Source organism: Periophthalmus magnuspinnatus, chromosome 17 (genome assembly GCF_009829125.3).
Source record: "Periophthalmus magnuspinnatus isolate fPerMag1 chromosome 17, fPerMag1.2.pri, whole genome shotgun sequence".
Classification (NCBI taxonomy): domain Eukaryota; kingdom Metazoa; phylum Chordata; class Actinopteri; order Gobiiformes; family Gobiidae; genus Periophthalmus; species Periophthalmus magnuspinnatus.
In genome coordinates, this window is record NC_047142.1 from 28199790 (window position 1) to 28216733 (window position 16944).

General features: G+C 44.4%; 1 protein-coding gene across 1 annotated transcript in view; it reads left to right on the forward strand.

Annotated features, from left to right (window-relative positions):
• Positions 1 to 5572: 5572 nt before the first annotated feature.
• The window catches only part of wnt9a (wingless-type MMTV integration site family, member 9A), a 42248-nt gene continuing 30876 nt past the window's right edge, over positions 5573 to 16944 (forward strand). The window contains exon 1 of the mRNA XM_033982922.2: positions 5573 to 5718. Coding sequence (XP_033838813.1) covers positions 5627 to 5718 — 92 coding nt within the window. The 5' untranslated portion in view covers positions 5573 to 5626. The remainder of the gene's footprint in view (positions 5719 to 16944) is intronic.

The following is a 16944-nucleotide window of genomic DNA, read 5'->3' on the forward strand; positions in this document are numbered from 1 at the left end:
TTTGGAGCAGCGGCACAGGGCAATAAATCTGCCACGGATCCTGTCATGCCTCAACAATGTAAGCTCTGATTCATGCTTTGGACTACTGTTTGGAGCTAGCATGGTGCACTATTTCTTATTGCATTTAACAAAAAAAAAAATGTTGTTTTAAGGTTCTATATAATGATAAACTGACTTTTTTTTTGCAATTTTAAATGGTCATATTTTTATATCACACTTTTCCACCTTCAAGGCTCAAAGTGCTTTACATCACATGGGTGAACCACTCACCCATTCACACACACAGTCACACACCAGTGTACACACACTCTGGGGGCGAGGAGGGGGGTAAGTGTTTTGCCCAAGGACATAACGATAGGATTCTTCTATGGCAGCTGGAATCGTGCAGCCAATCTGTGGGTCAGTGGATCTGACCAATGACCAATGATGTTTATGTTGAGAGAGGGATTCGAACTGCCAACCTTGAATCAGAGGACAAATGCTCTACCGACCTCAAAAACACTCCCTCACCTCTGGATCATCATCTAGTGGTAAATCAAGTCAAAGGTCAAAGTGCTCCTCACACACACACACACGCACACCCCCCCCCCCCCCCCACACACACATATATATATATATATATATATATATATATATATATATATATATATATATATATATATATATATATATATATATATATATATATATATATATATATATATATATATATATATATATATATATATATATAACTTTTCTAGTGGCAGGCTTGTCACCTGCTTGTTCCCATGGAGATGGTATAGCTTTGCTTGGAATGTTCCCCTGTATGGCATTACACTTATCTATCTCCAGGAACACAAGATGGTGATGCAAACAGGTAAAGTTATAGGTAAGATGTCAGAAGAATGGAAGTATTTCTTAGTGATGGGCGTGGTTTAAGGTTCTTCAGACCTTGATCCCAATTGGCTGCTCAAACGAGGGATGTGGGAACACTGTAATGGAACAATTTTTTTTTTTTTGTTTCAGTTGTAGAATCATAGTACTTCCAAACAAGATTTACCGACCACCATTTTTTTCCTTTACATTTTACTTATCAAATCCACCATGTCTAGTGGGCGGGGTCAGTTTCGAGGCGGTGTTTTCAGTGATTTACAGTATTCCGTAAATGAACCCCACTTCTGTTCAAAGTTGTGCCTCCTCAGACGTTAACAACTGGTTTGTGAGCGTCCAGCAGATTGTCATCACGTCATGACCGGTTTGACGAGGTCACACTGCTCTGATCATGCAAACCTCTCATTTACGTATCGATGTTTGTGTTCTTGTCAACAGTCAAACTCACTGCATAAATAATCCAATCAGTGTGAACAGAAACTCAAGCTTGTTTCAGCTCAGGTCTGTCACAATGTTTTGGTTATGGTCGTCATAAACACTCTTTGATTTGGCTGTTCCTCACATAAGCCATTAATATATTTGTCAATTGATTTATGAAGCTCATTCTAATATTTATTCATAAGTGATTACAGGGGAGACGTGGTGTGCGGCGGTTCTGACGTTATACTGAGAGACTGGGAAGTGCTGGAGTCAGAGTAGTGCTGGTGAAGTTACTGATCAGTTTCAATGTTTAACAGAAGCAGGCGCTGTGTGGGTCAGCCTGGACTTCCTGCTGTAGAATCATTACAGAGGTGTGAGGGTAGGTCATGCTGAGTCTGTAGGCCAAATGTAGGTTAACAGGATAAAGACGATGGAGCCATGTAGCAGAGACTCCACCCCCTTTCTCTGGACAACAACAATGCAGCTCTGGTTTAGGAATTGTGAAGTTTCATCTAGTTTCAAGACGGAGCCAAAAATAAACAAGTCCCATGTAAGATTGGAACAACAATTTAAATCAGACGTGTTCTTCAAACTGTTCTGTTCAGATCTTTATCCATGTTCTAGTCGTTTCTTCTCATTGACCTCTGAAGTTGTATTTGGAGTGATTCATGTTTGAGTAATCTTTAATCGACTATTTTCAAGATGCCATTTTGTCGATCTGCCCCCATTTAACCTCCACCAATATATGCCCACTGTGACGTACATCTCCACTGTGACGTACATCTCCACTGTGACGTACATCTCCACTGTGATGTACATCTCCACTATGACGTACACGCCCACTGTGAGGTACACGCCCACTGTGAGGTACACGCCCACTGTGAGGTACACGCCCACTGTGACATACATCTCCACTGTGACGTACGCACTTCCTTCTCCAGTTTTATTTTCTTAATTGGTGATACTCGTAGGATTTTGCAGCATTGCGTCATCATCCACACAAAGCTTTATATTAACACTTTGTGTCTGTGTGGAGTCTGCATGTTCTGTCTATGTCTATTTGGAGTCTGCATGTTCTGTCTATGTCTGTTTGGAGTCTGCTTGTTCTCCCTGAGTCTGAGTGGGTGAACACATAATTTGAGGAAAATAATTGTAATCAGCCCCACATATCGGCAGAGCTTATCGACCATCGACTGCTCTGGGGCTGAAATAATCACGAATAGATTATGAAAAAAAAAACATATCGACCAATCTCTAGTCTTATTCTCACTCCATTTTGGCTCTTCTACCGCCCTTTTAGTCATTTTGATATAAATGAAAAAAAATTAGGTGAGGGGAAGGGAGGAGGTGAGAGTTGAGGGAGAGGGAGGCCAGGTTGCACATCTGCCATCTACTGATGAAAAAACAACAATACATTTTCGGATCGTAGCTTTGAGAATGCAGAATGAAGCAAATTGTGCTTCCTGCTCCTTTCATGCACAGTGCTATTGTGTCCTTGAGCAAGACATGTGTGACAACATGAATGGTTCCTTGATGTAAAATACTTTGGGTTTGTAATTGAGGTAAAAAAATATAACTATGAGTATTTGTGTACCATTTTATACTAACTTGAAGTCTAGGCTTTACTGCTAAGAAAACACACTGATACTGTGAATCCGGTACATTTGGTGCACACACTCGACGTTTGGTGCACACACTCGAGTAGTTACAGCTCCACCCTCTCGTTGTCTCACTGTATGTTTGGAATCCAGAGCAGCGCATGCTCATATGTCTACGTGATGTGGCGTTGTGTTTGATTTAACCAAATCAATCTCAGAGCGCACTGAAAGTAAACTGAAGCTGATTGAAAGTAAACACACCAAAACCTACAACCAACGCCAGCTCCAGTCCAGCTCTGATGCTATCTCCCACAGATGAATGCTGTTGTTGTGTCCTTAGGCAAGGCACTTACCGCACCTTGCCCCCAGTGTCTGTGTACACTGGTGTATGAATGTGTGTGTGAATGTGTATGAATGTGTGTGTGTGAATGTGTGTGTGAATGGGTGAGTGGTTCCTTGAAGGTAGAAAAGTACTATATAAAAATGAGACCACATTCTTGCAAGTGCACTTTTTGGTCAAGAGGTTTGTACAAAAAGATGAAATGTGAAAAGTTCCTGAATACTACTTTAATATCATATATGCCTACTGTATATGCCAAAAAAATAACTTGCATCAGCCTAAGTGAACTACTTCTTCTAACTCGAAATGTGAACCAAAATAGAGACAAGACAAAAACCCAAAATAGTCTGTGATCAGCTGTGCTAACTCTCATGGTCCGGTCCGTCTGTTTATATGAGGCCCATCACAATCATCATTACATCCACTTCGTCCAGTATATGACGCTGGAACAATATGTTTTGAGCTTATAACTTCTTTGACTCATTATGGATGCAAACTGCAGTGTTATTCTGCCGTTTATCTGTCACATGTTTTTACTGTACAGTCATCCCTTGTTTCCCTCGGTGTTATGTTCAAAAAATAACCCAAAACAGGCGAAATTGGTGAAGTAGAAAGCTTTATTTTTTACAATTATTATATATGTTTTGAGGCTGTAAATCCCTCACCACACACTTTATACACTTTTCTCAGACAGACATTAACATTTTCTCACATTTCTCTCTTGTTTAATTAATTAGTAGTGACTCACGTGTATTTCACAGTTCCTCTGACTGTGCCTCTTCGTCCTAATATTGCACAAAAAAAAAAAATCTGCGAAACAGCGAGGCCACGAAAGGTGAACCGCGTTATAGCGAGAGACCACTGTACATAATAATGTACATAATACTGGGCATAATACATTTAGAATAGTTATGGGGGATAATCGATTATTTTGAATATTATTGCTTATTGTCTATATTTTATTCAGCAATATATCAAACTTCAAAATGTGTCATATGACAGGTATAATCTATACTGCTACTGCTGTTAAAGGTGATGTTTGAAAGCTTTGGAAGGCCTTTTAACTATAGGTGTGGATCAAAGCCAGCACCTGAGCAAAAATAAAAGAGAAAAAAAACTTTGGACAAATTGGATTTAATGAACAGCATAATATTGAATAGCAGAATTAATGCACATTACTCTGAAACGCATGTGACGCTTGTAGTTCTGTCTATATATCTGTTCGTTTTCTTCTGTCCATTCGTCTCTATGTTTACAGCGTGCATTTTGAACATGATCCCACATTCTAAACATACACCGAAAGGCCAAAAAAAAAAAAAAAAAAAGTCACCACCAACAAAAAAAAAAAGGTCACAAGATTTACTCACCCAGTGTTGCAATAACTTTTTCACCAAGATGTTGCATTGATGATGGTCGAGTCTGACCGCTGCACAAAGCCTTCTCCAGCACATCCCAAAGATTCTCAATGGGGTTAAGGTCTAGACTCTGTGGTGGACAATCCATGTGTAAAAAATAATGGCCAGGCAGTCCTCCCTGGACATAGTGATATCTGTGTTTCACAAGAATCGCAGCCTGTGTCGTTCCATCACAGAGGCATGGCCCATCGTCACATGCGGGACTGCCCTGTTTTTGTCTGTTTCAGCCATGTTTCAAACCTTTTTCAGCCCTGTTTCAGCCTTGCCTCAGCCCTATTTCAGCCGTGTCTCAACCCTTTTTCAACTGTGCCTCAGCCGTTTCACCTTTGTTTCAGCTGTGTTTCAACCCTGTTTCAGCCGTGCCTCAGTCCTGTTTCAGCCCTATTTCAGCCATGTTTCAGTTGTGTCTCAGCCCTGTTTCAACCGTGTTTCAGTCCTATCTCAGCACTGTTTCAGCCATCTTTCAACCCTGTTTCAGCCATGTCTCAGCTGTGTTTCAGCCGTGTCTCAGCCCTGTTTCAGTCATGTTTCAGCCCTCTTTCAGACGTGTTTCAGGAATGTCTCAGCTGTTTCAGCCATGTCCCAGCCCTGTTTCAGCCGTGTTTCAGCCCTGTCTCAGCCATGTTTCCGCCCTGTTTAAGCCATGTCTCGGCGCTGTTTCAGCTGTGTTTCAGCCCTGTTTCAATCGTGTTTTGGCCCTGTCTCAGTCCTGTTTCTGCCCTGTCTCAGCCCTGTTTCAGGAGTGTTTCAGCAATGTCTCAACGCTATTTCAGCCGTGTTTCAGCCCTGTTTCAACCGTGTCTTACTCCACGGGAGCAGAGGAGAGAGGTGCGCCTCTCTCTCCAGTGCGCGCGGGGCCAAGGGGAGGAGCGCGCTGCTCGCTCCCGGCCTGTCCGTATAAGAGGTGTGGAGAGTCCGGGCGCGGGTCTCACACAGCCACTCAGGAGCTACGAAATGATCTGCCCTCGAGCCGCTGCAAAATGCTGGATGGACACCTACTCCTGGGATGGTTATCGTTCACGGTCATAGTGTGTCTCGTGGGCTTACCCGGACCGACCGCTGCGTATTTCGGGTGAGACGTTACATTTACTTATCTGACCTGTCCGTTTGCCCGGTGCTTCAGTGCGGATCTGATTGGCTTTTCAAGTTACCGGTCACTTTCTGAGTGAGTTTGGCGTGACTTTTCTGCGGCGGCTGCGTTCACAGACAGAGCAGGTTGTCTGGACATGTTTCAAACTAATAAAACCACTGACAGTTTGGCTTTTTGCGCACAGGGCTTCAGAGCAGCTCGAACATTTGAGGAGATACACAGGCTCATCGTTTATGTGAAAGTCCTGTCAAAACCAAAGCCAATTCAAGCTGCCACTGCAACTTTTGTCTCTAATAATACTAACAACAACAACAACAACAACAACAACAACAACAACACTACGATCTTTTATTGGAGCTTTTATTGACCCGATTATTTGCTCTATGCTGGAGTGATTAGAGTGACAGTTCATAAAAAAAAAAAAAAAAAAAAACAAAAAAAAAACTAAAGCAATAACACGGTAGTCCTCGGTATAGTTCGGTAAAACCCCCTTCATTACTCACTTAAGCTGTTTTATACCAAATATTTACATCCTCCTTTTTCCAAATTCTTCCAAGTTAATTTCTCACGTTAAGAAGGGTGCGCTAGAGCCGGTTTTGATTGACAGCTCGATTATTTTGCTGTAACACTTGTAAAACCATAACCTGCCTGAGTCTGTGGCGCGCACTCGGCCTGCGCTGGAGACTCAACAGCTGTTAACAATAAGACGCCCTGACGGAGTGAAGCGGCGGCCGCACCATGTCTGCTCCGTCAGCGCGCGCACCCCGAAATTCCCCCCATCTCCAGCATAAACGCATTTTTTTTTACTCATTTTTGCTGCTCCCATCAAGAAAAACAGTGTGGGCACGTGCTCAGGCCGATGCAGTGATTTTTGCGCTTGAATCGTGTCATATGCGCACAGAGATCTTGGGTTTACGCGCAGTCAGTGTCAGGGTGTACATTTCAAAGTGGAAGCAGTCTCTGGGAACGCTTTGGGTTATTAGGTGTAGTCTGGTTGTGACCTCCACTCTAGGAAGGCTGCGGGGAGGTGCTGAGAAGTCCGCACATGGGGGTCTGTGGGTGGGGGTCATAGCTGTGGGTGTAGTGTTTGAATGGGGGCAGCAGCGTGTCAGGTGGAACACAGTGGAGTTTCAACTGTGACGGGGTTAAAGATGAACTGTTGCGTGTGTAAACGCAGAGAGCAGGGAGTTATGGGTAAAATGAGCGGAGAGTGTTGTTTTTTAAGTTTGCATGGGTTACATTTACTTGAGTAGTTTCAGACACCATACGTTTACTTGTACTTGAATAAATTACACAGTTGCCGCTGGGTAAAGGTTGTGGGTGAAATGATCTGAATGTGTGTGTTTCTTGCAGCTTCAGACATAATTTCGTTTGGCTCACTTTTCTGTTCTATCCTTTGTAAATACTACATTTTGCATTTGTTTATATTTTATCCTTCCAGTTACTGTTTCAGCCCTGTTTCAGCTGTGATTCTGCCCTGTTTCAGCCCTATTTCAGCCGTGTTTCAGCTGTGTCTCAACCCTGTTTCAGCCGTGTTTCAGCCCTGTCTCAGCACTGTAACAAGAGCTGAGAGTGTGGTGCTTGGGTGGTTGTCTTTTAAGTTTGTGTGGGTCAGTTGTACTCTGTTACAACTTTACTTGAGTACTTTCAGACACCGTACTTTTACTTGTACATGAGTAAATTACAAAGTTACAATGCTGGGTAAAGGTTGTGGGTGAAATGATCTGAAATTGTTTGTTTCTTGCAGCTTCAGACATTTCGTTTGGCTCAGTTTTATGTTCTATCCTTTGTAAATACCACATTTTTGCATTTGTTTATATTTTGTCCTTCCAGTTACCTAAACTACTTCAAATGTGTCCAGTCAGGTACTTTAACTTGAGTAGTAATTTCCCCAAATATTCGGAATTTACTTCCTTGTACTTCTACTTGCGTAATATTATTTTGAAGTGATGGTATTTTCACTGGGTTTACTTTTGCCTGTGCCGCCTCTGGGCAGAGTGACCGTTCTCAGTGGGGGACATGGTGACCTAATGGAGGACTTGTGCACTACAGTGAAAAGGTTGCAGGTTTGATTCCTTCTAGTCGGCTGCATGTATATGTCACTCAGGCGTCATAACCAGGTAGACTGCTCATTATTATGTTTAGTTCTATTTGATTTTCTCATCTTCAGAAATGAAGAACTTCACACTGATGTTATGAAATTTCTTTTCCAGTGTGAAGTGTGTGAGCATCACATTAGCTTGTCTTTTAAACCCATGTTGCTATAAGTGATGTCTAAGTGTTTCAGTGTGTTCATATACGCAAAAGCCTTGATACTCAAAACCTTATTTTTAATATGATAAAAAACAGCACTTATTTCCTTTAAACAAAAATAAATTAAGACAAAACTGATCCAGATGTGTTATGTCACTTTTGCTAATCTCTCAAGTAACCACTTTGTGTAAATAAAAGTTCAAACATTTCAGAGACTTTCTGGACCAACTACGACCTGTAAAGAGTTTCTTTACATCAGTTTGAATGTCAAACAGGATGTCGACTCAAAGGATATTTGGAAGCAAATTCTTCAGTATTGGTGCTGATATCTGATACCAATATCAGATCAGCACGTCCCTACATTTTGCTGTCGATTCATATTTCTGTTTTGGTACTGTTGACAACCATATTTCCTGCACCTGCCTGACTCTGCCTGACGGAGGCTGTGTCTCACATGTGACTGTCCTGACGGAGGCTGTGTCTCACATATGTCCTGACGGAGGCTGTGTCTCACATGTGTCTGTCCTGACGGAGGCTGTGTCTCACATGTGTCTGTCCTGATGGAGGCTGTGTCTCACATGTGTCTGCCCTGACGGAGGCTGTGTCTCACATGTGTCTGCCCTGACGGAGGCTGTGTCTCACATGTGTCTGTCCTGACGGAGGCTGTGTCTGACATAAGTCCTGACGGAGGCTGTGTCTCACATAAGTCTTGACGGAGGCTGTGTCTCACATGTGTCTATCCAGATGGAGGCTGTGTCTCACATAAGTCCTGACGGAGGCTGTGTCTCACACGTGTCTGTCCTGACGGAGGCTGTGTCTCACGTGTCTGTCCTGACGGAGGCTGTGTCTCACATGTGTCTGTCCTGATGGAGGCTGTGTCTCACATAAGTCCTGACGGAGGCTGTGTCTCACATGCATCTTGATGGAGGCTGTGTCTCACATAAGTCCTGATGGAGGCTGTGTCTCACACGTGTCTGTCCTGACGGAGGCTGTGTCTCACGTGTCTGTCCTGACGGAGGCTGTGTCTCACATGTGTCTGTCCTGATGGAGGCTGTGTCTCACATAAGTCCTGACGGAGGCTGTGTCTCACATGCATCTTGATGGAGGCTGTGTCTCGTACATGTCTGTCCTGACGGAGGCTGTGTCTCACATGTGTCTGTCCTGACGAAAGCTGTGTCTCACATGTGTCTGTCCTGACGAAGGCTGTGTCTCACATGTGTCTGTGCTGACGGAGGCTGTGTCTCACATATGCCCTGATGGAGGCTGTGTCTCACATGTGTCTGTCCTGACGGAGGCTGTGTCTCACATGTGTCTGTCCTGATGGAGGCTGTGTCTCACATGTGTCTGTCCTGACGGAGGCTGTGTCTCACATGCATCTTGATGGAGAATGTGTCTCGTACATGTCTGTCCTGACGGAGGCTGTGTCTCACATGTGTCTGTCCTGATGGAGGCTGTGTCTCACATGTGTCTGTCCTAACGGAGGCTGTGTCTCACATGTGTCTTGACGGAGGCTGTGTCTCACATGTGTCTGTCCTGACGGAGGCTGTGTCTCACATGTGTCTGTCCTGACGAAGGCTGTGTCTCACATATGTCTTGACGGAGGCTGTGTCTCACATGTGTCTGTCCTGACGGAGGCTGTGTCTCACATGTGTCTGTCCTGACGGAGGCTGTGTCTCACATGTGTCTGTCCTGACGGAGGATGTGTCTCACATGTGTCTGTCCTGACGGAGGATGTGTCTCACATGTGTCAGTCCTGACAGAGGCTGTGTCTCACCTATGTCCTGACGGAGGCTGTGTCTCACATATGTCCTGACAGAGGTTGTGTCTGACATCTGTCTGTCCTGGCGGAAGCTGTGTCTCACATGTGTCTGTCCTGACGGAGGCTGTGTCTCACATGTGTCTTTCCTGAGGGAGGCTGTGTCTCACATGTGCCAGTCCTGACGGAGACTGTGTCTCACATGTGTCTGTCCTGACGGAGGCTGTGTCTCACATGTGTCTGTCCTGACGGAGGCTGTGTCTCACATGTGTCTGTCCTGACGGAGGCTGTGTCTCACATGTGTCTGTCCTGACGGAGGCTGTATCTCACATGTGTCTGTCCTGATGGAGGCTGCGTCTCACATAAGTCCTGACGAAGGCTGTGTCTCACATAAGTCCTGACGAAGGCTGTGTCTCACATAAGTCTTGATGGAGGCTGTGTCTCACATGCGTCTTGACGGAGGCTGTGTCTCACATATGTCTGTCCTGATGGAGGCTGTGTCTCGTACATGTCTGTCTTGACGGAGGTTGTGTCTCACATGTGTCTGTCCTGACGGAGGCTGTGTCTCACATGTGTCTGTCCTGACGGAGGGTGTGTCTCACATGTGTCTGTGCTGACGGAGGCTGTGTCTCATGTGTGTGTCCTGACGGAGGCTGTGTCTCACATGTGTCTGTCCTGACGGAGGCTGTGTCTCACATGTGTCTTGACGGAGGTTGTGTCTCACATATGTCTGTCCTGATGGCGGCTGTGTCTCACATGTGTCTTGACGGAGGCTGTGTCTCACATGTGTCTTGACGGAGGCTGTGTCTCACATATGTCTGTCCTGATGGAGGCTATGTCTCACATGTGTCTTGACGGAGGCTGTGTCTCACATGTGTCTGTCCTGATGGAGGCTGTGTCTCGTACATGTCTGTCCTGACGGAAGCTGTGTCTCACATGTGTCTGTCCTGACGGAGGCTGTGTCTCACATGTGTCTGTCCTGACGGAGGGTGTGTCTCACATGTGTCTTGACGGAGGCTGTGTCTCACATGTGTCTTGACGGAGGCTGTGTCTCACATATGTCTGCCCTGACGGAGGCTGTGTCTCACATGTGTCTGCCCTGACGGAGGCTGTGTCTCACATGTGTCTGTCCTGACGGAGGCTGTGTCTGACATGTGTCTTGACGGAGGGTGTGTCTCACATGCGTCTGTCCTGACGGAGGCTGTGTCTCACATATGTCTTGATGGAGGCTGTGTCTCACATGTGCCTGTCCTGACGGAGGCTGTGTCTCACATGTGTCAATACTGACGGTGGCTGTGTCCCACATATGTCTTGACGGAGGCTGTGTCTCACATGTGTCTGTCCTGACAGAGGCTGTGTCTCACATGTGTCTGTATTGACGGAGGCTGTGTCTCACATGTGTCTGTCTTGACGTAGGCTGTGTCTCACATATGTCCTGACGGAGGCTTTGTCTCACATGTGTCTGTCCTGATGGAGGCTGTGTCTCACATGTGTCAGTCCTGACGGAGGCTGTGTCTCACATATGTCTTGACGGAGGCTGTGTCCCACATGTGTCTGTCCTGACGGAGGCTGTGTCTCACATATGTCCTGACGGAGGCTGTGTCTCACTTGTGTCTGTCCTGATGGAGGCTGTGTCTCACATGTGTCTGTCCTGACGAAGGCTGTGTCTCACATGTGTCTGTCCTGATGGAGGCCGTGTCTCACATGTGTCTGTCCTGATGGAGGCTCTTGTTAAAGTGATTGTGTTGTGGCTCGTTGGTGCTGATAGATGGTGCTGGTGTGGGGTGCAGCTCAGACAAATGGCAGTGGACTGTGGAGTGTTGACACTTGATGCTCTTCCAGAGGATTCAGATTTATGGCGGGTGTGGGCCCCGGGTTTGGGCTGGACCGGAGTAAGTCGCCTCCAGGACTGACAGACGATACGGGAGAGCTGTGTTCTGTCCTCCGAGCAAGGCTGTATCTGACACAGACTAGACAAACTGTGTAGTGAGTATCAAAACTAGACCCTCATTTTTCACAGGTATCAGTACTAAAAAAGTACCATTGAAAGGACAGGAATGAACCTTTCCTGAATAGGTTTATAATGATGTTGAGCTGTATCTTTTACAAGTATAAGACACAGACTAGTACACACCCATGGACCACTATGAATCTACTGAACACTGAGGGATTACACACATATAACACATGTGGGAATAGAACACAAAGTACAACATTTAATGTGGAAAATCACAGTATATTGTCTGAAGAGTGTTTTTATCATCATCATCATCATCATGGTATTAGAATTGGTATCGAGTCTATTCTGTAATATCGAAATGGAGTTTGAAATTTGAGCATCGTGACAACACTGAATCAGTTTGGGAAATTATTGCAATATTTCCTCCGAACATTGCAAAATGATTTAGATTTGGAATCCATGTTCTAATGGTTGGACTCTGTTCAAAGCTGACATTTAAACATGGGCAGGAGTGTTATAATGTGAGAGAAGACAAGAATTCCATGGTTTTCAGACCAGCTCTGTAAACCACAGGGTTAACAGGTTTCTTACATAATAACTTAAATAACTGCAGTATTTTGCTTTCAGGATTTGCCAAGTAATCAGAATAATTGAGACTAATTGACGACTGAAATCTTGTTAGACTATTTTAATAATGTTTAATCTTTATCTGAATCATACCACTTTGGAAATGCCGCTTACTTTTGATTTTGGAGCTGAGCCGAGATGGAGTGAAAAAACTGGAGAAGTGAGTTTATGAGCGGGTCAAGAGAGTGATCTACAGGTGCTCGGATGTGGACAAAAGGAATTTAAAAACAGGATATAATTGACTGGCCAATGTTACTAAAAACATGTGAGTGCTGCAGTCAAATAGAAACTGAGGCCACTCTGTAGTGTGAAAAATGGAAATTCCTTTTTTACAGCCTGGACAAAATTGGCCCTGGTCAGTGCGGGAGCCGTTGGATAAAGCAGGCACCGCGGTGGGGCAGCAGTGACCTGTATACAGTTATATTATAGAGCTCATTAACCTGAGCATCTGCGTCCTCACTTCTACCAGCCTCTGTGTGTTTGGACGGACCCTTAACCATCTCCAGTATTTCTGCAGATATGGCTCTAAATGTCTGTGGGATGTTTATATCCCAAATATGGTTTAAAAAGTCAATTAGAGATACAGCTATTCAATTCTGTGAACTGGACAAGAGTTTTAGAGTGAAGTGAGTTATAACTCCATCCTCAGACCTAAATCAGAACAAGGAAAACCACAGTGCTAGCCAGTATGCTAATAACCAATATGCTAATAGGTGTGACAGCACCCATTAAGGGCCTGAATGATTATGCTAAATCTGACTCAGGCACAGTTCACTTTTAGTGTAGCTCATTAGATGTAGCCAACAAACTGAAGCTGTAAACAAACAAGTGTGTTAGCTTCAGTGTGGTTAGCTCGTCGCTTTAGATGATATAAGGCAGTGTCCAGCAGTAATCTGACCAGAACTGAAGAAGTGGCTTGAATGAACAGCCAAACGTCTTCACTCTAAAACTTTTGTGCAGCGACAGATTTGATTGTTTCTGTTCCTGTGGATTAGACCTGGATGACCTACACAGACTGAAATGAAGCTTAGGACCCTTTGTTCAAGGCTTCATACCTGTATTTGACATCATCTTTTGAAATAGTCTACTACCACTGTAAATCTAGTTTGTTTTTCTGTGTCTACATGTGATTGAAACCAACAGGCCCAAAGCGCAGATATAAAAAGCCTCCTGACACACACTTTAATTTATGTCTTTGGCTAAATGATGTTCTCCTGGGTGTTGCGCCTGAGCGTTGGCGCAAGCCTCTGGAAAGTGGGTGATGCAGACATAGTCTATGGCACCTGTAATGGCAGCCGTCTGCAAAGTCGCTGTAAGAGCCATGTAACCCGTGAACATCTGTCCTCACCAGCTGAAGCTGACAGGCCACATTAGCACAAACATAACTCCTCACTGTGATGGAAGTGGAGCTCGTTCTGGGCTTTATTTCGAAAGGAAAAAGTTACAGTTTCCAGTATCACATCACGATTTGACCAATTAGACTAAAGTGACCCTTTCAGTAGCCACACAACAGGTCAACAAGCCACGTCAGGCTGTGTTAGAGCTGTGCATTTAACCACATCAAGACCAGAGGTGGAACCAAGTAAAAGTAGTAAAGTACTGTACTTAAGTATCTGTACTTTATGTAAGTACATTTTACAGTGTATATTTTTTACTTTTACTCCACTACATTTTTGAAGTAGACAGAAAAGTAAAAGTATTTTTATTATTTTGTGAGACCTGCTGAAAAGGCTGAGGGTTTATTTTTGACATGTTCATAATTTGAATAAAACAAGAACATACAAATAAAGAGAGAGAGAAAAAAAAGATAATTTCACTTGTTTCTGTTGAACAAAATTCTGCTCAAATCTTTATCAAAATCACCACATTTGAAGCTTTATATGAGTCAAAATCTGTGTGAAATACTTTTACTTTTTACTCTTTAAGCGCATTTTTAAACAGGTACTTTAATACTTTTACTTAAGTACATTTTTCATGTGATACTTTTACTTGAGTATTTTTTGCTCTAGTATCTGCACTTATACTTAAGTAATAAAATGGAGTACTTCTTCCACCACTGACCAGGATCGATATTTCAGATCCTTTTTTTTTTTTTTTTCCCAATGTCTGATGGCTGTGATTGACAGGCAGATTAACCAATCAGAGACATGGTTTGTTTGTGTCAAAACAAATATGGCAGCTTAAAACAAAACACAGAGGAGTGAAAAACATGACATATTTGTCCAAATTGAATGAGTGAAGCCCAGGCTCTACTCAGAAAACCTGAGATAGACATTATATTGGTTCAAAATGTCATATTTGTTCTAAATTTGAGAGGTCTTTGAGAGACACGAGCTACAACTCAGCAGCTGTGATTGACACATACCAAATAAGGCCGTTGTTTGACGCTGTGACAATGCTCTGGTTCCATTCAAATCTCAAACAGAAAGTAGGAGGAGCTTACTCACCAGGCAAAGAGGGGCTGAGGATCAACAGACACAGGCCTGAAAGAACAGACTTGAGGCCATAATGCAGAGCCAGGCTGTAGTCGTCCTGCAAATCCGCTGAGACTCTACCAGCGGGCTACCAGGCAGGTTTAATGCCTTCAGGTCACATGGAGCACAGCTCAGTGGCACAGTTGAGCTGCTGTGACTGATTGATGTACTTACTGGAAACTGAATTCTCGTCCACATTCTTTTATTGCTTTGGCTAGCACGGGAATGCTATATTAACAGCCAAAAGTTACAAAAAGTTGGCCAAAATGTTGTTAATTTATAAGCTAAAATTTTAAAATGAACACCTGTAGCCTGGCCTTTGTACTGCTCCGACACATCACACAGTATTAGAGAGAATTACTCAGCTGTGCAAAAGTGGAACTCAATCAGTCAATGATTTATTCCCAAAATCTTCCAAAGCCCAGGTGATTTACAGACAGACTACAGTGAGGCTCCAGGTGACTTACAGGCTACAGTGAGGCTCCAGGTGACTTACAGACAGACTAGAGTGAGGCTCCAGGTGATTTACAGACAGACTACAGTGAGGCTCCAGGTGACTTACAGACTACAGTGAGGCTCCAGGTGATTTACAGACAGACTACAGTGAGGCTCCAGGTGACTTACAGTCAGACTACAGTGAGGCTCCAGGTGACTTACAGACTACGGTGAGACTTGAGGTAACTTACAGCCAGACAGACTACAGTGAGGCTCCAGGTGATTTACAAACAGACTACAGTGAGGCTCCAGGTGACTTACAGACTACAATGAGGCTCCAAGTGACTTACAGTCTACGGTGAGGCTCCAGGTGACTTACAGACAGACTACAGTGAGGCTCCAGGTGACTTACAGACAGACTACAATGAGGCTCCAAATGACTTACAGACTACGGTGAGGCTCCAGGTGACTTACAGACAGACTACAGTGAGGGTCCAAGTGACTTACAGACTATGATGAGGCTCCAGGTGACGCTCCAGGTGACCTTCGAGACTATGGTGAAACTCCAGGTGACGCTCCAGGTGACCTTCGAGACTATGGTGAGGCTCCAGGTGAGGCTCCAGGTGACTTACAGACTACGGTGAGGCTCCAGGTGACTTTTAGACAGACTACAGTGAGGCTCCAGGTGACCTACAGACTATGGTGAGGCTCCAGGTGACTTACAGACTACGGTGAGGCTCCAGGTGACTTACAGACTATGGTGAGGCTCCAGGTGACTTACAGACAACGGTGAGGCTCCAGGTGACTTGCAGATTATGGTGAGGCTCCAGGTGAGGCTCCAGGTGACTTACAGACAGTCTACAGTGAGGCTCCAGGTGACTTACAGACTATGGTGAGGCTCCAGGTGACTTACAGACTATGGTGAGGCTCCAGGTGACTTACAGACTATGGTGAGGCTCCATATGAGGCTCCAGGTGATGTACAGACTACGATGAGGCTCCAGGTGAGGCTCCAGGTGAGGCTCCAGGTGAGGCTCCAGGTGAGGCTTCAGGTGATTTACAGACTACGATGAGGCTCCAGGTGGGGCTGCAGGTGAGGCTCCAGGTGAGGCTCCAGGTGAGGCTCCAGGTGAGGCTCCAGGTGAGGCTCCAGGTGATTTACAGACTACAATGAGGCTCCAGGTGGGGCTGCAGGTGAGGCTCCAGGTGAGGCTCCAGGTGATTTACAGACTGCGGTGAGGCTCCAGGTGACTTACAGGCAGACTACAGTGTGGCTAGCCTCCCTGGAACCAAAACTTGGAAACTCTTAAAAGCTCAATTTTTATTGACACATAATTCAAGTACTGTTAGACACCTTAGCGTTATGTCATCAGATCTTTGAGGAAATAAGGCTAAAATTAGCTGTGTTCATTTATATATGCTGTCTATGTCTATGCAGTCTATGTGGACTCAATATCAGCAGAGCACCTACACAACAGATCCGGTTTGGGTCTTCTCCTCTGGCACAGATTTCCTCCCAAACAGTAAATATTATTAGAGATGCACCGATACAATACTGGCATTGGCACTGATACTGATTTTTGATGGATCGGACATCGGTTCAGTCGATATTGATTCAGTTGATACCTCATTTTGGTCTATAAATTGGTGTAATAAGACAAATAAAGGTTTTATTTGTCTTATTACATCTTATGTCTTATTATA